This window comes from Lepisosteus platostomus, chromosome 7 (genome assembly GCF_059453375.1).
Source record: "Lepisosteus platostomus isolate fLepPlt1 chromosome 7, fLepPlt1.hap1, whole genome shotgun sequence".
NCBI lineage: Eukaryota > Metazoa > Chordata > Actinopteri > Semionotiformes > Lepisosteidae > Lepisosteus > Lepisosteus platostomus.
In genome coordinates this window covers 19858659-19882579 of record NC_142617.1, presented here as the reverse complement: position 1 = coordinate 19882579, position 23921 = coordinate 19858659, and the positions used below count along the sequence as shown (strand labels likewise).

The window sequence follows — 23921 nt, the reverse complement described above, 5'->3', positions numbered from 1 at the left end:
GCCTTACTTCAGGAGCAACTTGCCAAACTGTAACTACTACAGTAGGTCTACCCCTGCTCTGAATAGCCTGTCCACATATTGTAGGTCTTGATCTTGGCTAACAACCAGCTGTAAACCAAACCTCTTCCAAACACACTTCAGATGTGTGTACCTTACTGACTGACTCCCAAAGTACTTGTTCTGGAGGGTAATGAGTGGCCAATATATTATAGTGCCCTGGTGACCTCCCTTTTCTCTCTGACCTGTCAGCACGTACTGTAGTCCACCAGTCAGGAGCTGTTATTCACGAGGGAAGGCATTTCCCTTACTTAAGACAGAACCCAACCTGTCTTCACTTAAATCCTCCTGCCTGTGATTTAAAAGACACCATAACTATGAGTGGCTTCAGTGATGCAGATTATTACATCATACCAATTGATAAAAATGTAAAGCACTTTTTCATAAGAACAACTATGAAACTGTAACAGGAAGTTGTTTGGCACAGTAGGCGGATGTATTAGCTTAATCACGCAGGCTAGTGTGCCACTATACGGAATCGTCCCATTGTTTTTTCTATTGTTTTCAGACATAAACCAATTTAGTAGCAGATTCAGTTTTGGTTTATTCTTTACACGCGTCTATCGTACTAGACGACCACCTGTGACACCATCATGTGACTGGAAGGGACCTGCAAGAACGTCACAACTGACAGACAGTTTAGCGGAAACGTAGAAACACTACAGGAAGTACTCCAGTGGGTTTGTGGGAAATGTAGTTCGCGTTTGGTAATACACCATCTTAAGGCATCTAGACGTATACCGAGTAGTTTTCTGGCCCCGGCTCTCTACAGTTCATATTAACCTGGGTGCCCATACAGGCAATGTATAATAACATCTATTGGGTGCTATTAGGAATAATTAAGACAGAGTTACATACCCATTTTCAATAACTGCTTAGTTTCCAGCGTTCCCAGGTCCTAAGGCGCTGCTGTGAGGCAAAAAAACTGAAGTAAGAACATAAGATTAAAAAGGAGAGGGTGGTATTTGATCTGCCCAGCTCTTTAGGACTCTCTTAGCTATTTGAACTCTGCACTCAGGCGCTTCATGAAGGAAACATGAGTTTAAAATTTCAGCTTAAACAACATAGCTGGGTAACTTCTTCTATACTTCCACAACCTTTTCTGAAGGAAAATTTCTCCTTTTATCAACTTTAAATGCACATTTCAATGTAGTCAAGCAGGATTTGGTGACCTGAATATTTTTTCACCCAGCTTTTGTTTATTAATTGAAGAATGAGAAAATATACTAGTTATATCTGATTATTTACAGAGCAAAAACATAATGTTTCCAAGAAGGACAAAATATCAGTCCTCCACCCTCGAGGCCTAGTACACAGTGGGTCTGCAATATGTGCAAACATAAAATATAAAAAACTAGCTGTATTATGATTAAAGATATCAGTTTTAGTTTGCACGTGTGTTTAATCTTTAATGACAGTTTTCGAAACTGGGCTCTCACTCTATCAGATTATCTGGAAAACCCTGATTCTTACAAAGCAAGCGCATTCCTTAGAAAATCTTTCTTTCAAAAGTTTTATTGAACATCAAATTATGCAAAAGAGAAAGGGTATCCAAAAATATAAGTGAACAAAAAACGCAGAACAAAACGCTGCCAAAGGTATAAATTTGAGCACAATAACTTACATTTCTTGCATCAGTTACAACAGATATGTTTATATATATATTTCAAGTTTTTAATGGAAGTAATAATGCATTTCCACCTCATAAGCATTAAAAGGGGAATTAGACCCCTTATTAGCATAAGTCTTAGTGTTAGACCATTTTGTTCTATGAGCGTTCCTCACAAACCTGGGGTGCCCGTGTGTGCCGGGTTATACGGTTACGCAGGCGGAACCGTGCGCTGCGGACGTTTGACGTCGCCTATTGGCAGTGGGAGGGCAGGGACTCTGTGGTCTCGGAGATCAGAGGCTGGTAAATCCGGCGGAGACAGCAGTGGGACGGTGAGGAGATTTGAAAATATCATTATATGAAATACCTGTAAATCGTTTTGTGCGATACAGACCATTTTCGCTGGCCTGCGCGATTAACACCCGTGCGTGTCTTTGCGTGACAGATGGCCTTTCACTAAAGAGCGTACGGGGCTTAGTGAGGAGGCGAAATGCACTAAAATACTTCATAACAGGATACTGTATAAGCAAAATGAAGCCGGAAGACAAGACGGTGTTATAAATCAAAGAGATGCGTGAAAATATGTGGTTTCAGTGATTGCCATAAGTTAGAGTTAGGAAATGTCATTTTAATATTGGTAAACCAGTTTGAACATCAGCATTTTAATCTTTGTGTTTGATTTTATACATATCAGTATACGCAGCTATTTATGTTGTCAGAGCAGCAGGACCTGGAGTCCCATTGTAATTTCGTATATTGTATAGCCGCCAGCCATTCTTTATCATATTGGGTTTATGCTCAAAGGTGGTGTCATCTGGCCTGTATCACACAAAGGGCCTGAATTGATTTTGCGTGATTAGAATGAAACGCCAGTCTGCGATTTTTTTGTTTACCTAACTGAAGGTTAATCGGTGCGAGTTCAAATCACCCAAACACAGCAGTGGAGTAAGATTACTGTGCGCGTATCCTATGTAACTGCAAGGGGGCGAACTGTATATGATTTCCTGCTGTCAGATTTGTTAGAACTGGTGGTGTGGTAAGTGACAGTTCCTGCGACGCGCGATTGACACATTCTAGTCAATTCAATGCTGTTGGCCTGAGAGTCATGGCTTTCAAAGGTAGTAGCTGGAGGCCGATGCAAATGTATTTATTTAATTTTAGGGATGTCCAGACTACCATGTTTCATCTGTCCTGGAAATTGGGAATATTTAAACAGTCCTAGCTGCTTCGTTTAACATCAAGTTAACAGATACCCAACCTGGCAGATTTCCAGTATTGGATATGACAGTAATACGTCTGAAGCACAACACCGTGATTGAAATATAGACACTATGATGGCAATAATGGCAATAATATAGACAATAATGGCACTTTGAGCTGAAGCACTTGAGAGTTAAGCCTTATCTCCAAGGCAGCTTGCTAGAGTCTCATCCATCCACCGTCCGCCATCAATTTTCTAACTGTTTGATCCAATTCTGGGTCATGGGGGAGCTGGAGCCTGTACCGGCAACACTGGGCACAAGGCAGGGTACACCCTGGACACACACATACACAACAGGGCCATTTTTCCTGCGTGCCGATTAATGTACCAGTGTGTTTTTCAACTGGGAGGAAACCAGAACACCTGGCAGATGTTCTAACATGCTAACACGAGAAAAACAAACTCCACACACATAGCACCCTGGTCTGGAACTGAATCCAGGGCCCTGTGCTGTGAGGCAGCAGTCTTCACCAATTCACCACCATGTTGTCCACTAGAGTCTCATATGAGTTAAAAAATATAAGAGGTTGTAAATAAGACAAGATCACTTGACTCATAGCTCAGTGGTGCGAAGGTTTCATCTAACTGTTTCTTGTAGAAAACTAGTGTATTAGCTTTAGAAACATACAGTAGCTACTCAGCTTGTGCCATACTCCCACAATTCTCTGTGTAAAGGATCACTTCCAGTTCTCAGTTTTTAAGTGCACTGCCCTGCAGTTTCCACACGTGTCCTTACTTTGTTTTTCTGTTGATACTGAAAAAAATCCATTGATCTTGAAAAGCATGAGGCAGGTCCCCTAGAAGATCTTTCTGTTCCAACCTAAAAAGATTCAGTTCTTTTTTTTATTTTATTAGAGCAGACAGCAAGGGGACCTGATGCTAGTGTTTAAAAAGGCAGTCTACAACTCCATGAGGCTGAATCGTGGGTGTTTTCTCTCTGGATCATCAGAAGCTGCAACCCTGTGTTTTGGCGATGATGAATCAAGGGTTCATCCTTCTGCTAATGATGGATATGCTCACCTCCAGAGAGCCCAAGGAGAAAAAAGTGCCCACTGCAACACTGCTCAGTGGGTTTCTTCCAAAGGCAACTGGCTCATAGCGTAGGAGGTGGACTGTGTTGGAGTTTAGCAGGGTCCTGGAGAGATTTTAGCAGATAGGGCTTCAGCTCTTTGGCTCTGTCTGGGACACTGGTGTGATCGTTAGTCACACTAGATTATATTATCTTACCTGCCAGGCTAGCCATGGGTTTCTGCAGGCTGGAGATTGTAGGGACGTTTACAACGATGGAGGGGCAGGCTTGTGTGAACTCGTAGGTATCGCATCAGGGCTGCAACCTTGCATGCAAATTATAGTTTACAGTTTCATTTTACAGTTTACAAGTTGCAATTCCAGTCACACTTGCAGATTAAGATGGAAGACTTTAGACATTGTCTACCTTCCAGGCTGCATGAAGTATTGGGGCCAGTATTAGTTGATCCTGAATTTCACATCAAGTCTTTAGAGATTGATAGTTGATAGTGTTTTGATTGGGCAGTGCTGTCTGATGTGAAATGAATGCATTGGTTCAAGCGAGGACAAATGATTGTTTCCCAGGAAAAATATTTGATTGGCCACTTGTTAGAGACAAAATACAAAAACTGAAAAACTGATTTTTCAGAATCAGACTGCATTTTTTAAAATAAGGCCATTGTAAAAAATTATGTTCTTTGAATAATTTACATTTCCTTATACTTTATTGGAAATCTATTCATTTGGCAACTTTGATTGCATTTATTTTTAGAGAACAGAGTTTTATTTTTGTGGACATTTCCCTTGCAAATGAAGGACCATTTCCAGTTGACATCTGACAGGCGTAAGGTTATAAATCATACAAAAATGAAAAAAGTGTTTTTGCAAAACATCAGAATCAAGAGTAATTAATAGTCTGCCTTATGTTACTTTTATTGCATTTGTATTGCATATTTTTATTATAAATCCTGGGTTCAGTTTGAAGTGGGACCTGAAACCTGCAATCGTAAATATTGACCAGATTTGTTTGCTGGACATTAGTTTTTTGAGAAAATCTGTGATGATGCACAGGTTGCGTTCGTCTTGGATTGAGGCTTGAGAAATTGAAGGTTTCTCTTTTCTGCTCTTTCAGGTGTGTTTTAATATCTTAAAAAGAGAAGAAGAAAAAGATGGCCTTCAGCAAAGGATATCGCATTTATCACAAACTGGACCCACCTCCCTACAGCGTGATAGTGGAGACGAGAAACCGAGAGGAGTGCCTGCTGTTCGAGTCGGGAGCTGTTGCTGTCCTGTGTAAGTCCAGTAACCAGAGTCACAGCAGCGGTTTGCAAATGTTTTCTGAACCATCAAGCCATCTGACAGTTTTTACCTTACACCATGGTGCATTGCTGTGTGTGTGTGGGTGGGGTAGGGAGGAGTCATGTTAATTCTAAAGCGCTGCCCAATGCTCAAGTCTTTAAACATAAGGTCAGCAAAATCTGTTACTGCAAATGTATCATGGAAGCTGTCCCTGCTCAGCAAAGTGAAACACTGCTTGTAGTATCCAGCCCTGTTCTGTCAAAGAGGGTGGGGCTGAGTTAGTCTTCTTTGTACATTTTGTCAGAGAAATGTCTCATTAGTCTTTCCTCTAGGACACCGGGAGACTTGAGCCTAATTGGAAATGCCGAAAGAAACAGAGCACAGCCTTACCAGTATCTGTAGCTGTCGTGACATATAGTGCTGTGCAGGTTTTTTAGATGTTTCAACAGAAGACTGTCATTTTTTGTCTTTTCTAAATGCTGCCATGCCAGCCTGTGTATAACAGGTTTCAGTTATGTATCAGTAAAGAAAAGGATGGTTTTGCTCAACACTTTGCATACCGATGTTTGGTGTGTGTAATTTAATTCATGTTTCCGGAGATTTTATTTACCAGATGTCCTGTTAAATATTGCGCTTGGCTGCTGGCCTTAGTCTTATTCATAGCTGGACATCGTGGTGATGATTGCAAGCACTTTTCTTTCTAAAGGCCTTCTCACTGCATCTGAAATTGCAATCCAGAAATTCTATGTAATGTACTGTATGTCGATTTCAATAAAATGCATATGTTCCGTTTAATCATGTTTTACTTGCAAAGATACAAGGAAGCAAACTGAAAGGAAGTTGGTATATCTATGGTGTGATCAGGCTGTGATCACAGGTTCATCTTTTTTCGGGGTTATGAATTCTGTCCTGATGGTTTAGGTAGCTGAATTACTTTCGCTTATCAGTGAACTGTTGCGGACACTACTGTACGCATTGTTTTCCTTCCCAATGGCAGCGGATTGCCCTCTGCTTATCAGTCATCTTCTTTCCTTCCCGGCTTTGGCTCTCTTTATCACCATATACATTTTTGTCATAGCTCCTGTCTGAGCAGCAGTGGCTTGTGTCAAGCGTCGAATGCCAGATCTTACGAAAGGCCCTTGCTCTTTCTTTTTCACACTGCCCTGTCTGTTCTGAATGACGTCTTGAGGGATTTGTCCATCCTTTTCATCTTTAGAATGACCCTTGTTTATAATGTGGATAGAATTATTATTATTATTAATAATAATAATAATTCACTTATATGGTGCTTTTCTGGACACTCCACTCAAAGCGCTTTACAGGTAATGAGACTCCCCTCCACCACCACCAGTGTGCAGCCCCACCTGGATGATGCGACGGCAGCCATAGTGCACCAGAACGCTCACCACACATCAGCTATCAGTGGGGAGGAGAGCAGAGTAATGAAGCCAATTCATAGATGGGGATTATTAGGAGGCCATGATTGGTAAAGGCCCATGGGAAATTTGGCCAGGATGCCAGGGTAATTCCCCTACTCTTTTTGAGAAACACCCTGGGATTTTTAATGACCACAGAGGGTCGGTTTTTAAGTTTCACGTCTCATCTGAAGGACGGTGCCTTTTTACAGAATGGTGTCCCCGTCACTATACTGGGGCATTAGGACCCACACAGACCACAGGTTGAGTGCCCCCTACTGGCCCCTCTAATGCCTCTTGCAGCATCAACCTTAGTTTTTCCCAGGAGGTCTCCCATCTAAGTACTGGCCAGGCTCACACCTGCTTAGCTTCAGTAGGTTACCAGTTGTAAATTGTAGGGTGATATGGCTGGCAATTAAACTTTTTGGCATCTCTCCTGCCCTCTCCATTTTTTTAATAATTTCAAACTTTAATGTTAAAAGTGCTATGTTTTTTAAAAAAAGCATATTTTAATCATTCCCTTTAGATCTTGATCTTGTGCCAGTCTTATTATTTGTATAAAAGCAGCAATTCAAAATGTGCAACCTGACTATGAAGCACTGGAAATATATTTTGTTTCCTGTGAAGTAAGATTTAGTTGTTAAAAAAAACATTATCTTCCTCATCTTTCCCATTTCTTTACCAAATACTGGTCAGAGTATCCCCGTGAACCCTCTGATTTTTGTGAAATGCGACCAGTCGGTAAGCTTTTGCTGCTAAAAAGACTTACAACCAGGGAAATCCATGCTGATATGGTCTTAACATTTGGATGACATTTTAAATTTCAGTATACTTCATTTTCAGAAAGAGGCTAGAGGGGAATTGTATGAAAATTCAATCACTTTCACAAAAATGACAAAGAAGATCCATAATGGGTTGTTTTTTTATCAACCAGTTTTTCATACATGATAGATAAATTATGTAAACCTTTTCTATTTCATGAGTACTCAAGGGCACCAATATTACTTGTTGGTAATACTTGCTGTGCAGTACAACACAGTCTCTGTATGATAATCTAGAAAGACATTCTTCTTTAAGTTGGTCAATTTCCCCAACAATGGTAATGGACAGGACTTAAGCTTGTTGTTTTTTCAAACATTAAACATTGAAAACGTCCGTTCCAGTTTTTTCCTTGGATGTTTTTTGTACATATGACGTGTGCATGTGTTGTTTCCTCTGTTCCACTCTCCATCCAAAGTGTGGAATCATCCATCCATCCATTTTCTGACCGATTTCTCCAATTCAGGGTCACAGGGAAGCCAGAGCCTGTCCCTGCAAGTGGGGTGCAAGGCGGGGTACACCCTGGACTTGATGCCAGTCCATCATAGGGCACACATAGACACTCACACACACACCTTCCTAGGGCTAATTTTCCCAGAAGCCAGTGAACCTACCAGTGTGGTTTTGGACTGTGGGAGGAAACCGAAACATTCGGAGGAAACCCACGCAAACACAGGGAGAGCATACAAACTCCACACGGACACCACCCCTGGTCTGGAATTGAACCCGGGGCCCCAGTGCTCTGAGGCAGCAATGCTAACCACTGGGTTTCTGGGCTGCAGTGCCACCACCCATGTTGAATCACAAGGTTTTGAAAATGATTAGTCCTGTACTGCAACTCTTTCATTTGTTGTCATAGAAACAGTGTTTACCGAATCGTTTTGATCATTTGTTTTTTTCCCCTTTGTTTTTCATAGCGTCTGCGGAGAAGGAAGCCATCAAGGGAGGATACACCAAAATGTTGGATGCCTACGGGATATTGGGAGTGTTAAGGCTTAACCTTGGTGAGTCTTTTTTTGGATATTTAGATCTGGTATTTTTCACTTGTGTTAAACAAATGTGATATTCTCCAGTGGCTGTTTTTATTGGAGACTGCTTTACCTTCTGAGATTTAGGCACCTCCTTAATGTTTTGGAGTCCTCTGTGTGGAAAAATTGCAGTCTTCTAGTATAGATGTGCTCCATTCATGCCCTGAACAGGTGGAGTAATCCTAGCAATTCCTGGTTCACAAAGGTCTGTATTCTAACATTATTGAAGATGTCAGCAGCATATACTCACTGGGCAACATGTTATGTACCCCCACTCTATAACATGTTCAGCAACAGGAACAGGACCCATCACGTATTCCACAAGTTTCTGAAATATTTACAGAGCCAGTTTTAGCCCATTTGTCTCTCGGGGTCACCTACGGTGGAGATTGTGATGTGGTGTGTGGGAGGTGTATCACACATTCCAATAGTTTCTAGTCAGACTCGCATCTTGGGATTGGACTCGGCCGAGGACGGTGATAGAAATCTGTCTCTTTCTCCTTGGCCTGACCACACTCGGAGTGTCACTACGAGTCTAGTGCTGTGTCCAGAACACGCGCACAGGTCAAAATAAAATAAAGCGACTCCTCAATATAAGGAACTGTATAATAAAAATACTTCGTTTTAGAATTGGAAAAAATGGGGGTGCCATGGTGGCACAGTGTTTAGCATTGGTACTTCATAATGCTGTGGCCCTGGGTTCAATTCTGGACTTGGAGTGCTATCTGTGTGGAGTCTGTATGTTCTCCCTGTGTTTGAGTGGGTTTCCTCCAGGTGCTCCACAGCTCAGGTTAATTGGCTTTTGGGAACATTGGCCCTTGTGTGAGTGTGTGTTTGTTCCCGTGTGTGCTCAGTGATGGACTGGCTTCCCATCAAGGGTGTATCCTGCCTTGAACTTATTGCTTGCCAAGGACAGGCTCGGGTCCACCTCCTACCCTCAATTGGATGAAAGAAGTGCTCAACTTGACTTAAACATCTTGACTTAAGAGGAGAATTATATGACTCCAGCTAAAAAGCAGACCCCCCTTCCATTTGAGAACTATGTATTTTTGACACATCTTGCTGGAACCAATCTCTTATTTTTAAAATAAATTTTCAAAAATTTTTTAAAGGAAGCTCTCCTGCTGGCCCCCATACCGAAACATTTGTCGGCCCTGCTATTGTCCCTTGGAATCGCCATGCATCTTTCACTGGTCCTCCCGGAGAGTGGTATTTCTCACTCTTCTGTGCGTGACTCTTCTCTCTGCTTGCCTCTTCGCTCTCACCAGGAGACGCGATGCTGCACAGCCTCGTGGTAGTCACAGGGTGCATGTCTGTCGGCAAGGTGCAGGAGTCCGAAGTCTTTCGAGTCACGTCCACTGACTTCGTCTCCCTGAGAAACGACCCTTCGGATGAAGATCGGATCTCGGACGTGCGGAAGATCTTGAACTCTGGAAACTTTTATTTCGCATGGTCCTCCAGCGGGGTCAGTATGGACCTCAGTCTCAACGCACATCGCAGGATTAAGGAAGATACCACTGATAACAGATTCTTTTGGTGAGTATTCCAGACAGCTGTATTTAAATGCCTGTGTTGTGTTGATGATGTAATGTTTTTTTTCTCTCTTGTTTGATCATGAATGTACTACCTTACAATATATGATATGCCGGTGTAAATTTTCTTCTTTAAGATGAAGAGCATAATATGCCATGTGGCCTCAAATGAAAAGTATATCATGAAAATTATATAAGGCAAAATCAGACAGTGTGGAAGAATTCCCTGCTTTATGAAATGTGATTTTCTTTGTTGATTAATCGGTAATAACTCTTTAAACTCCATACCAAACTATTTTGAGTGCATGTTGTCACTTCCTTTTGTCTAAATATCTATGTGTATGACCTTCAGTGGTGGGAGTTGGAAGGATGTAGTAACCGGAATGTTGTAACTGGAATTTTTTTTTGGGGGGGTTTATTACAAACAAATCTCATTTGCTGTAAGGAAAGTCCCTTTTCTGATATTTTTCTGGTGTTTATTTCTGGTTTTACAAGGTTCAATACTTAGCAGCTGTCTGTTGTTTCTGGAGAGATGTGTACTGACTTACACAAGGAGGGCTGCTGTGTTTGAACACGCTGCCAGAGCACAGAACTTCAGGGGGTGGTATTTAGTTCTGCTGTGAATAAGAACCAAGGGTCCATCACGTGCAGTTTAAGAGATCTGGAGTTTGTTTAATCTCTGCTAGAACAGGCCTTGTGAGGAAACCCGTGCTAGAACTGGCAGATGTATGATCTGATTTCTGCAGGAGAGGCGAAACACAGCAGCCTTCTTATTGGGCTTATTGGACCCTGCACTGCTGCTTGTGCCTGTGCCCAGCTCACACTCCACAGGCTGCCTCTCCCTGAACTATAGGAACATCCTATAGTAGTAGTGTGTAGGAGTGGCCAGCGCTCTTGACTAACACCTAGAAGACTCAGATCTGTGATGGATTACTGCATTCATACACCTTTGAACAAAAGGCTCTTCAGTGAGGACGTTTAATCGTTTCAGCTGCATAAATGGGCACAATTCATCTTTTGACAAAAGTATCTTTCAGTTTCTATTAATAATAATGATAACATTGGTAAAGATAATATATTCCTGTTTTTGAGGATCTGAAATAAAATGTCATGTCATCCTTCCATCGTCTAATGGCTTAATCCAATGCAAGGTAGCATGGGAAACCTGAATCTGTCCCAGCAAGCAATGGGAGCAAGGCAGAAAACACCCTGGACAGGACACCAATCCATCGCAGGCTAGACGGACATAAACACAGATACTCACATTGGGGCTTAATCCAATGCAAGGTAGCATGGGAGCCTGAATCTGTCCCAGCAAGCAATGGGAGCAAGGCAGGAAACACCAATGGACAGGACACCAATCCATCACAGACTAGACGGACATAAACACAGATACTCACATCGGGGCCAATTTTCCTAGAAGCCAATTATTCTACAAGTATGTCTGGTACTGGACTGTGGGAGGAAACCGGAGCAGCCGAAGGAAACCCATGCGAACATGGGGAGAACATACAAAATCCACACAGATAGCACACCAGGGATTTATCCCAGGGCCCCAGCACTGCAAAGCCAGCCCCGCAGTGTCATAAACCTACAGGATACATGTGCTTAATGATTTGCTCTGTAAAGATGGGCATCAGAACAGGATTCAAATAAGTGCTTTGTCATGCACTGCATATGCAAAGAAAAGGTGTTGCTGAGGAGATTTATTTGTACAGAACATTAAACACCCAGTTCGGTGTTTTGCATTACGCTTTTACATGTAGTGATTAATCGGCACAGATGCTGATTTCAGTATATCAGGAAGCAAAGCATTGCTCTGTCTTTTCTCTCCAATTTAAGACCACAGCATGAGCAGATGGCAGTCCTTGGAGTTATGGCCAGTGGGTCGTGTGTTGGCCTATTCTGTTTTGTCTTTTCCATAGGCTTCCTGATTTAGAAATCCCTTAGATACCTGTTTAACCCCTGGATTGTGAAAGAAGCCTAATCACTGACTTCAGCTAAGATCCTAGTAACAACGTACCATCTCAGTAAGGGAATGCTAATTTGTTTCTACTGTTCATTTACCACATTTATATTTTCATTTCCTTTTACTTTGCAAGGCCATCTGTGGATATGACAGCTGCTTTAATTTCAGGAAGTGATTTGAAATAGGGTGGTGCAGTGCTGGGCCCCCAGTTCAATATCTAGGTGCTAGGTGTGTGGCCTTTGTATGTTCCCCCCATGTTCACATGTGTTTCCCCTGGGTGCTCCAGTTTTCTTGCAATGGTAGCTTCCAGGACAGTTCTGTTCTGTCCAAGATGTATCCTGCTTCCCCATGACCCCCCATGACCCTGCATTAGGTAAAGCGGTTAGAAGATGGATTGATGGATTTGACATAGATATCCTAAAGAATTGTTTTATTAGTTCTATCAAATTATGTACTTTTTGCTGTTTGCTATATATAGTTACAGTGACTTGTCGGAATATACCTACTTTGCCTAAATTGCTTTGGTAAAATGCCTGTTTGTATAAATGGCTGCACATGTAAGTTGCTTTGGATATTAATAATAACAATGTATTTTATTTGTACATTTAAATTTGCAGTAGATAAGCATTATGGAAACGTAGGACAGTCTGTTTTCCAAGCTTATCAGTATTGGGCAGCATATACTATATGCGATCTTTTCATTAAAACTGGACGTGGCCCTGACAAGGCAGTCTAAATTTTTTCACAAATAGTTAAATTGCATAATATACTTATAAACTGTATAATATACAATACTGTAAATCTGTTTCATTGTGTAGTTCCTTTTAAGCTCTCCTTTAAATTTATGATATTCTTCCTTTCTTTTAAAACATGCTTCTATATGAGTGGCTCAACAGTACATTTTATATGAGAGAACATGAAAATTGATATATCAATAGCTCAAGAAAGTCTTAAAATAAATATGTACCTTTATGTTTCTTAATATAATTGCGCTTATTGTGTATGAAAAAGTGCACTACCATTTTTTAATGGTGATATATAATACACAGCTAGCACTTATGCACAGTGTGTCTGAGAGTGATTGGCGGCCACCTCCTGTGGACGAACGCCTCTCACAAACCTGTTCAGCTTCACTGCAGTGTGTGGGACTTGGAGGACTTTGTTTTTTACCAAAATGTAAAATCTTCGGCAATGAATCACAACACCAGTGATGTGTAAACCTGTTGGGGAGAAAATCGACAGTTCCATTTTTTGTTCGCTCCATTTTGATTTCTGAAATCAAGGTTTGCTGCTTCTTTCTTGGAATGTCAATTTAGTGACACAAAACTTCAGTCCAGATAACTACAACCAGTAGCCTTAAACATGGTGGGTCCAATTTTCACAACTGTAGAACGCAATGTCATTAAGCCCATCACTTTTCAGAGCCAAGCTTGGACGATGTTATTGAGCAGAACTCAGCCAGACTTTCTTCCCTACTAAAATTGCAGAACAGCCCTGAAAGAGAAAGGGCGCCCGAACAGTTAAAAGTTACAGAAAAAGGAAACAAAAATAATCCAGCGAACCGTATTGTTAACACACCTGCCCTACAGTATTCTGAAATGTGTGGGACAGTGAGAATAAAGGAACACGAAATAATTGTGTGAAAAGGCTTAAACACATGCAGTAGTCTTCAAACTCTTCCACTGGTGTTTTTTTTTTGGTTGAATTACAAATGAGTTGTCCTCTTTTTTTCGAAGTGCATACTTTTAATCAAGCCCTTCCAAGTGAAAGAAGTTACATGTCAGCAACATTTTAAAAAGCAAATAAAGTTGTCTCAGCAAAAAAAAACATTAAAATATAAACATAAAATAAAGTTGAGAATATAGTCAGTGCTTATTCTAAAATGACTTGTCAGTTTTCTTTGAACTCATGGTTTTCTTCTATTTTTAGCTGTTTCTTTTGCACTTAAAAGCAATATTAATTTTTAAATAGGTGTCTGAAGTCAAGTTCAAGTTCTGCTCACATCCCTCTCTCTATATTTTGTTCTTTAATAGTGATGACTTAGCATTTGTGCTTTGCTTGGCACTGCTGTGAAAAAAAGGCTCCGTGAGTTTGTTACCAAGTTAAATGTAACAGCATCCTGTTTTAATACTTAAGGTTCTCAGAGTTATTTAGTAAAACAAGGGTAAGGTGTGATTTTGGCCCTTTGATCTGTAAATGTTATCAGTTCTGTAAGCAAGACATCCTGCTTCCTGACACCGATACCCTTTGCAGATGATCTCAGTGGTGCAGTGGTTGGTGTTGGTGGACTTTCTCCCTTTTCGTGCAGTCTGTGGTTTTGTGCACTGTTTTGAACAAATGGGGATGTGGTTGTTTGCCTGCCTGTCTATTGCCTTTTCTGAAATGAACTCTGGACGGGGGCGGCATGATGGTGCAGTGGTTAGCATTGCTGCCTCTCAGCCTTCAGGCCCTGGGTTCAATTCTGGACCTGGGGTACCATCTGTGTGGAGTTTGTCTGTTCTCCTCGTGTTTGTGAGCCCCCACAGTCCAGAGACATAGATGCTGGGATGTGAGCAGAACGTGATCCTGGCTTCAGACACATATTTAAATTAATTAATTAGTATTGCTTTGAAATCCACAAGAAATGGCTAAAAATAGACAAAAACCATGAATTCAAAGAAAACTGACAAGGATTAGTGGTTATTTTAGAATAAACACTAACTATATTCTCAACTTTATTTTATAGAATGTTTTTTTTTGTTGAGTCGACATTATTTGCATGCTTACGCTCTTTTCGTTTTTGATTGCTTTTTAAGTTTTTGCTGACATTTAACTTCTTTCACATGGAAGTATGCACTTTAAAAAAAGAGAAGACTGTAATTGGCCTGTGGGAAAATTGACCCTGATGTGAGTGTGTCCCTGTGATGGACTGGTGTCCTGTCCAGGGTGTAGCCTGCCTTGCCTCCGTTGCTTGCCGGGATAGGCTCCGGCTCCCTCCTCCTTCCTGAATCGGATGAAGGGGTTAGAAGACGGACAGGTGGAGTTCTAAGCAGAGGTGAAACACCTGTTTGTCCTTCTGCCGGGCAGGAACCAGTCGCTGCACTTGCACCTGAAGCACTATGGGGTGAACTGTGACGACTGGCTGCTGCGGCTCATGTGCGGCGGGGTGGAGATCCGGACCATCTATGCCGGGCACAAGCAGGCCAAGGCCTGCGTCATCTCGCGGCTCAGCTCCGAAAGAGCGGGGACCCGCTTCCACGTGCGCGGCACCAACGACGACGGCCAGGTGGCCAACTTCGTGGAAACCGAGCAGGTGAAATCCAGCATCTGAGCTGCTGATATGGCATCGTTGAACGTTCTGTTCCCACTTCCACTGACTCATTGTCTGTTGTTTTCGTCTTCCTTATTAATCCTTCCAGCTTTGTAAACTCTCATGAAATGTGTCAATCTTTTTTTCTTCTGTTTTGTGATTAATCAGGCGTAATGAATTCTGAGTGATATTGGACATTTCTTGTTGATTGACAGGTTATTTTCCTGGAAGACTGTGTGTCTTCTTTCATACAAATCCGTGGATCTGTTCCATTGTTCTGGGAGCAACCAGGTATTCAGGTAATGCTTAATTTCTCCCTTCAGAAAAACTCATCGATTTAAATGGAGAAGATTATGCAGTTCAGCTCTTTCAGCTGAATTCCTTCCCTTTCGGTTGACTGTACCTCCCGTTATCTCCTTCTCATTAGTGTCTGGGCCACATAAGATAAAGCTTATCTTTGGAGTCTGCGGTAGCCAGGGGTGTAGGCTGCAACCAACAGAACAGTTGCCTCACATGTTTGAGGTATTTAGTAAAAACTGAGTGAAAACTTTATGTAATGAAGAATGAGTGTTACCCAGCATTGTTAACTCTCTAAAATCTGCTTCGTAGGTGTTCTCAAACTGCAGGCATGAGAAACCACAATGTCTCCAGAAACAGTCCAGATCTGTTGACTGCAATATTAAAATGGTCCTTGGGGTTGACTCTCCTAAACCCATTATGAACGGGACAATACGATCGTGAAGATAAAGATACAGAGCAAAGCTTTAAATTGCTCACACAATAACTATTATATAAGACTCAGTTCAAAGTCAATCTCTGATAATTGGAGCCTTATTGGATTAACTAGATGTTCTCAGTGCCAGGAAATGCATGTCCAACTTGAGAATCAGGAGACAGAATTCTATCACCTTTCCTGGTCAGAACAATCCGCAGGTTCAGTGGAGATCCTCATTTTTGTACGCTTACTTCAGACAAAGATGGCTCTGCTACAGAATGCTACAGACATTCAGATATATCACAAGTGTGCGGAATCCATCCACATCTTACCCCATCTGTTCTTCTTGCTAGCAGAGCCCCCATGTGGTTTTCAGTGGGTGGCTTCTCGTGACTATAGGCAGGTTCATGTTTTATTCCAGTCGTGTTGTGCAGCGGTTTTCAAGGCACTCTGTAAAGAGCTCTGTTTTAGTTCATCCACAGAGTATATAAAACACAGAGGAAATTTTAAAGCAGTAGATGATTACATTTTCCAGCAATCTCCCAAACAGAATGCTTTGACATTTTAAGTAAAATGATTTAAATATACTGATGCCCAAAGGAAATACTACAGATTCAAGTTACCTCCATACCTTATTGGATGATTACGTAATGGTATAAGGTCAAAGTTTTATCATTTCGCAAATGTGACAGGTATTTGGTAGTTGAGTTACGTTAACCAAAAAATAATCGATAACAAATCCGTGTAAGCATTTGAGGAAATGATTTCAACAAATGCAAGAACATCGAAAGGTACTGAAAGGTACAGCCAGGAACTTGAGTAATGAAGATCTCCTGCTTGCTGTCGGGCATGATTGAAGGCAGTCTGCCTGCAAGAGAGGTTGCCTGAAGAATGAGATGTTCTGTTTAAACACCCAGTGGACCAGTCCGGAGCAACTAGGAATTGGACTCTGTGAGAGACAGGTCATGGCAGAGGGCAGCATACGTCGGATCCGTTTTAGTATTTGTTTTCATGCTGCAGCTGCCGCAGATTAACCACACGTGAGCAGAACGTCTGCTCAACAATGAGGGAGCTGTAAATGGAAACACGAAATGGCTATCTTTTGTGGGCCAGAGACAGTCTGAAGTGGCGGCAGAGATGAATGTGGTGTTTTATTCACCGATGGCGCCGTTTTGCCCTTGACAGAGCTGAGGGAAGACAGCTCTGAGATGTGGAGATGTCACAGCAAGCCGTAATACCAGCCGTGCAAGCCAAGAGGAGAGACAACAAATCTGTGATGATCAGGAATTTCTTTTGACACAAGAATACCTTTTGCATTGTTCTCATCAGGGACTCTTAGATGACTCCAGTCTGCACCTCTTGTGGTGGCAGAACTGATCTGGACAACTGATTTCACTGCAGATAAAAAGACACTGGTGCCTCTGGAAGCCTCTGCATTCTATTTCTGGCATCGCCGGATCCTTGACTATTTTGCTATCGTTTACATAGAGATTTCTGTTATAAGCAGTTTGCACTGCTGTGGTCTGTGATGCTGAGGAATGGTGGGGGGAGGACAAGTAAAGTGTTGCTGCCGATACAGTCAAAGCCTTCTTTCACAGCTGGCTAAGCTTAGCCTTTGGCCAGTAACTTGCAAAGTAGTGCTACCGATGACAAGAGAGGAAAGGACATTGTTGTATATCATTTAAATCAAATGTTCCAGTATTTTCAGCTTAATGAGTATATTAGGGGAAGGATAATCATAAAACAAGATGAAGATTGAGGGCAACCTTACAATCAGTGACATATTGACAAAGTCCCTTACCTGGCAGTTATTCCATATCAGAAAGGTAATCTGGAAATGTCCTGGTCTGGCAAGGTGATGCAGGGCCACACAGCGGTCTGTCCAGAGGCTGATCAGGTCTGTGCATCAGCACTGCCAGAATTGTATTAATGCTCAGTGTCGTCATACCTGAAACTAAGTTTGTAATGTTTTCATTTTGACAGTGTAGCACAATTCACACTCTGAAACCATAACATGATTGATTGAGCTGTATTTTTGTTTGTATCTTCTGTGGCTGTTTAATATCCCGGTTTATAATGCTTGATTAAATCCATTACCTTTGGATTATTGTCTTTTCTCTTGTGCATCAGTATATCGAAAATTTCAATCACAAAAGTGGAAAAAATAGATACGATGTTAACTTCGATATTAATAATAATAAGTAATCTTCCCTTGTTGACTAGCCAAAATCGTGTTTCAGTCCCCATTAGGAAGCCAAATAAGTCCAAAAGCTTTGTTGATGAAAAAATAAATGTTAAAAGAGAACACAGTCATGTTAGACATTTGCAGGTTTTATAAAAAGGATAGTCAAATCAAGATAATACTGTATAGTCAAGCTAAGAAGCAGTTTCATTAAGAATTCTGTACCTTCTCATTTTAAGTGCTGTCTCCAATCAGTTTGTGGAGACTCCTTTCGCCTCTTACACCAATGGGTAATGCCTTTGTATTCATGCCATCAGAAAAAATCATACGTTCATGGAATATTATTTCACCTGAACCCAAATCATCATAAAGGATCTGCGGAAGGAGATGCCGATGAAACTCTACATCTGGTATTTTGACGTCTTTGCTCCCATGCTTTTCTGGTGATGGCTGTATCCTGTAGCAAGGCAGTACAATGTCAACAATCCAAAATAAGGGCAATTTGGACCCACCAGGATATCTCAGTTTCTATTGTGCATTTGTTACTTGTGACATGTTTACATATACCCTTAAGTGGGAAAATGTCTAATGTTAACTACACTGAGTTGGAATAATTCTGCCTGTCTTCATTTGATTACAAGATGGAGATTTGTAGTCATCTTTTACTGCTTTGCCTCCTCTATTCTCACAAAGTGACCAGCTTTGTGCTGGTTGATGTAAACAAGACAAAACAGGATGATGATAAGTGAAGTTATTAATTAAAGAACTTACATGAGCCCCCAGCAAAGTCTGTCGTTTGCAGTTTCTGTTTTAGGGGGTGGTCTGCTGTAGTGTAGGTACTCTGGTCCCATACTGGGGGAAGTGTTTCAGTTAAGGATTATAAGGAACTGCTGCAAAAGTTCAGCCAGCCTCTTTATAAAACCTACATACTAGATAACAAAAATCATTCCACGCTTGATTAAAAGCACAGTAAATACTGGGAGCAAGCCTTTTAAATTAGACCACATTTGCAGACCTTTGGATTTTTGACATTCTACTGTACGAAAGCAATTCTAGATGGTGCTAAATTTGGTGTACGGGCGTTTGCTGTTGCCACACCTGATTGTACAGTCTCTCTTTTGCAATCTGATTTGGTAACATGCACTGCTTCTCATGTAACCAGTTTTGTTACTGGTAAGTAGAGGGTAAGGTGTGTTTTTTCATGCGTTTTAGTACAGTAAGTATACATTTCTAAAGGAATGTCAAATGCATTGTTTTATCTGAAGTGTGTGTTTTGTAATGGAATTGGCTGTTATAATCTCGATAAGAATTTTAACTAGAATAAGTCCAGGGAGATAGTCAATGAAAAATGGTGAAAAACTGCCCAGTACATTAAAACCATGTCTTAGAAACTTGCTATCTGATCTCCTTTTAGTCTTCTTATTGTTTATTTCTTGACTCACTGTTCAGCACCTGTATCTTATTTGACCACCACCTCCTAATGAAGAAAACGGAAACAGTGTGATACAGACCTGTCACGAGAGGTGCCAGCAGTACAGTTTTGACTCATTGTCACAATGCCAGTGATATTTCTTACTGTTGCCTGACACCTGCACGATCCATGAATGACGCAAATCAAATCAATACCTTTGTCTGGAGAAATGCCTCTCCTCTTCTCGGTCTTGCACTTCCACTTAGTTCGTCTTTTGGTCCATGATTTTTTGTTGACCTTTATGAAGTCCTTTGGGTTGACTGTCAATACCTGAGAATTAAGAGGGATGACATTCAATTCTTTCTTCTACTCCAGGCTCACAGGTGCCTGGTCAGCTGCAAAGGTCCCTTCTGTTCTGCCAAAGGATAAACGGCTGACTACAGCCCACCCAGCCCCAGTGACTCTTGGTCAGTTTAGCGACGCCACTTTAAGAATCTTAGTCACAATAGCTTAATGAAATAGCCAGGATCTGGGGAACAGGCACCAGCCTACAATCTGAAAGAACATATTTACTGGTTGAGCTCTATATATAATGTCACAGCATTCAGTTTGCATTTCAAAGAATTTTACATTGTGTTCTACAGTGCTGTTGAATTTGTTTTGCTCCACATTTCCTCCTTCAAAGTCTCTTGTGCATATTTCCTTGAGCTAAGTTTTAAAACATTTTGTAATATGCCAACATGTCAGCCACAATGCTTGCACTGTATAACAATGAGGGCAGCTGTGAACTGTCACCTCTCCCAGAGCCATATTTACTGCTGTTAGTCACAGTAGAAATTATGCCTTGTAGTCAAAAGTTTGGCTGAATAACCAATGCCACTTGGAAAATACAGGTGAGGTGCTTTCTTTACCCAAAGATTATGGGAATATGGCTCCTTTCAACAAACAACTGGATGAGATCCTTGGATCAATTACGTACTTATTACGTAAAGGGCTAAATAGACCAAATGGTCTCCTCACATTTGCAACATTTAGTATGTTCTTTCTGAAGAGTACAATGTACAAATCTACAAAAACAAGTCTAACAGCAATACACAAAGAGTATCAAGGCAAGTGTTTTTATGTAAGATAAAAATAGTTAGCCATCATGTCTGCTGAATCGGACACAATTTCCTGAACAGTGTGACAACAATTGTTAGTTGGCTTCTAGCATTTGGCATTCAGAGCTGTTAGGGATGGGTGTATTTTCTTTTTTTTCTTGAATTCTTTGGGATCTTTCACATTTAAACATTTTCAGAGTAAGGACATTTTGTGAGCCCAGACTGAAGTTATGTCTTTGCTCAATGTGCAACTTTACTGTTATTGTGTTTTTCTCTCCCCTTCGGTATTGCCTGCCTTCATTTTGAACACCAGCTGGCATTTCCTTGCTCTCTGTATTGACAATGTAGACGAGCTCAGAAATCCTCAGTTTGTGTAGAAGATGATCCCTTTGACTTGTGACCAGCTGTTTGGTTTCAGTTGTCTTTTTTGTTGGTCAGTTTCGGATTCAGGGTTTCTTTAGCAACAGTAGTTTTTTTGCTATTTTTTAAAATCGCAGGAGTGTCATTTATTTAATGACTCACAACTGCCTGATCAAGTGGCTGACTTTTCCTGGTGCTCAGCTGTACTAAAAACAAAGGTACACAATCCTGGATGATTGGTTAGCTTATTTAGTCATGGAGTATTTAGTCTTCTGGGAGAACAACATTGAATTCTTTTTGACATTGTTTTGAAAAATGTTTGGATTGGTGGGATTGACACCCTGAAACGTACCGTTTGTATACTGGTGCTTACCTAATGATAGCGAAACATTGAGTAACATTGTTATAGCTGTCATTTTTATCAACTGTAGTTCAAGTAGGTAGCTGCATCAGCATGCGTAGGCTACAAAGGATCAAGTAATAGTTTTATTCCATGCTAAAAAGAGAAGAAAGGAAACGCAACGTTTCGGCTGTGGAGCCTTCTTACACCTAAAGAATGCTCCACAGTCGAAACGTTGTGTTTCCTTTCTTCTCTTCTCAGCATGGAATAAACCTTTACTTGTTCATTTTTAGCAACTGTTCACATACTCTTGCTAATCTGCCTATTCCCCAAACTTATCTGCCTTTACTATTACTGAAATGAGGAGAGGGACCTGTTTGTTCTCACTTATTTGACCACGTAGGACGTATAATAAATCTAAAATACAGCTTTGTTCAGTACTTAATGTCTTAATGTTTCCGGGTTGTGTCCTTTGCCGCGTTGCTGGTGGGTTGTCTTTCCCCTTTAGCGTTTCAGATAACGTTAACATGCAGTTTGAAAAGGATGGAGGAGCCTGTCCTTCCTGAGTGTCAACCAATATCCCCACATACTGTACAAGAAATCTCAGTTTGAATTGCAAATTCAGGATTCTGCTGCCTTAAGCTTTCATGTAGGCCAAGAACCACCCTTGCAAACCAAGCTCTTATTCTGCATTTCTTTCACAGATGCTTATGCACATGAATATTTTAAGTCTCATTTATTTGTTGATTTTTATATTTGTGTATGTGACATGTAAGAGAGACATTGCCCTGTCAGCACAGTCAATATCACACTCAGTTCTCTTGTCTTTTTCTTGAAGGTTGGGTCGCACCGGGTTAAGTTGTCTCGGGGGTTTGAAGCCAATGCTCCTGCTTTTGAAAGGTATGTGAAGTTGTGGCCTGCTTTCCTGCAGCCCTTTCTTGACAGCTGTCCAAGATACCATACTAGGGTGTCACAATTTGAGGCAGTGACATTAGAATATGCAAAGATAGGGGAATTACTCTTAACCTGCAAAAAGCACTTTATGGAGACTGGGCTTCCTAAAATGTTTTGCACTACTTGTCCATAAAAGTTGTACCTTCATTTTGCTATTAATGAAAATGACATTTTTGACTCCCACTGATTGATTAATAGTAAGTGTACAGTCTCTTTTGCTCAATTAAATTTCATAAGTTATCTAGGTAACCATTTAAAAAAAAAACAATCCTCTACCTTCTTTTGCTTTGCTGAAACAACCAGTATTTCCCTATTTTAGCTTCTCATGACATTGACTTCCCTATTTTCTGTGGTACCTTCTACAATATTATTTGCATGACATTTGTAAATATCTTCAGAAATACTGACGGATGGAAAATTTCACTCTGACAGTGTGTTAGATTGAGTCTGCTTTGAGTTTGTTTTTTTGAGCTCCATGTGTGATAAGAGCCAAATTAATCTGTCATCATGTATATGCACAATTATCTGTTCCAAACCAAAATACATAATGTAGCTATTATATTTTGAGATTTATAAATTGTAGTAATAGTCTTTAATGTAAATATCTGCAATTCTGAACTTGTTCCATGCCAAGTGCAAAGTTCTAGTAGAAGGTATAGAGTTTCATTTTTAAAATATTTGTAACTTGTTATTTCTCTTGAGCCTCAGCCCTGTGAAAGGCATGTGTCAGGTCCTACTGCTGGCATCTATTCTTCATTTGTGTCTATGGGATTCTACTCTGGGACTCTAGGACTCAAGATACGTTAATTATTGCCATTGAACACCGGACTGGAAAGATAATAGGTGATAGAATGTGAATTGTTCCAAAAGGCCAAACTATAAAATTAAATGATGAAGTGCAGGTGCAATAGTGTGCTTACCTTACACATCCAAATATGGAGAACAGGGTACGGGCAATCCACATAGCTCTAGCTGTTGAAGCTGTCTTGTATACAACTGCTTCAGCTAATGCTAAAAGTCTTGCAAAAGTCTTGTGTCAGAAGCTTGAAGACAAGACAACACTCATATGTGGTTTCCAGAAAGCAGAGGAATCTCTCCCTCTGCTAACTGATCCACTACCTGGCACTGTGGGTCAAAGAACCGAAAAAAATTACAGAGGCAAGAGAACAGAAATTGAACTGTTAATACAGTTATTTTCCATGATTCTTAAGAGCCACCTTGGATCATTGTAGTCTATAGGGAAGAGCTATGAAAATACATCTCATGTTTTACAATGTCTCTGCCAAAGTATTAGGTGGCCTGCCATACCTAGGTATTTATATTGGCTCAAAGTCATTTAAGAGAGGCTGTTTAAGAAGCCAATAAAATATATTTAATATTTTTAACAGAAAAGTATTTTATTTTAAATTAAAGAATTATATAATGCTGAAGTAAATGACTTAAATATCATTTTTAATATTGTGGCAGGAAAAGTCCTGAGATACCCTAACCGAGTAATCCCAGGAATGTAAAGTATTCTGTTTATAAAGGCCAAAAGAACTGGATGAATGTTTTTTTTTTTTAGTTCTGAAGT

The 23921-nt window shown here is 40.7% G+C and overlaps 1 protein-coding gene and 1 long non-coding RNA gene across 13 annotated transcripts in view; both read left to right on the top strand.

Moving 5' to 3' along the window:
* Positions 1 to 1852: 1852 nt before the first annotated feature.
* synj1 (synaptojanin 1) overlaps positions 1853 to 23921 on the top strand; it is a 60175-nt gene continuing 38106 nt past the window's right edge. For 9 of the 12 annotated variants that reach the window (XM_088639620.1, XM_088639621.1, XM_088639629.1 and 6 more), the window contains exons 1-8: positions 1853 to 1998; positions 5068 to 5228; positions 8386 to 8472; positions 9765 to 10032; positions 15064 to 15289; positions 15502 to 15585; positions 18501 to 18593; positions 22233 to 22294. In XM_088639620.1, coding sequence (XP_088495746.1) covers positions 5105 to 5228; positions 8386 to 8472; positions 9765 to 10032; positions 15064 to 15289; positions 15502 to 15585; positions 18501 to 18593; positions 22233 to 22294 — 944 coding nt within the window. In that variant the 5' untranslated portion in view covers positions 1853 to 1998; positions 5068 to 5104. The remainder of the gene's footprint in view (positions 1999 to 5067; positions 5229 to 8385; positions 8473 to 9764; positions 10033 to 15063; positions 15290 to 15501; positions 15586 to 18500; positions 18594 to 22232; positions 22295 to 23921) is intronic. The other 3 variants (XM_088639627.1, XM_088639628.1, XM_088639626.1) reach the window with 1 other exon arrangement.
* Positions 10040 to 12513, top strand: LOC148658443 (uncharacterized). Its single transcript, XR_015940072.1, has 2 exons — positions 10040 to 11179; positions 11316 to 12513. It is a non-coding gene; the product is annotated as an uncharacterized LOC148658443 (long non-coding RNA).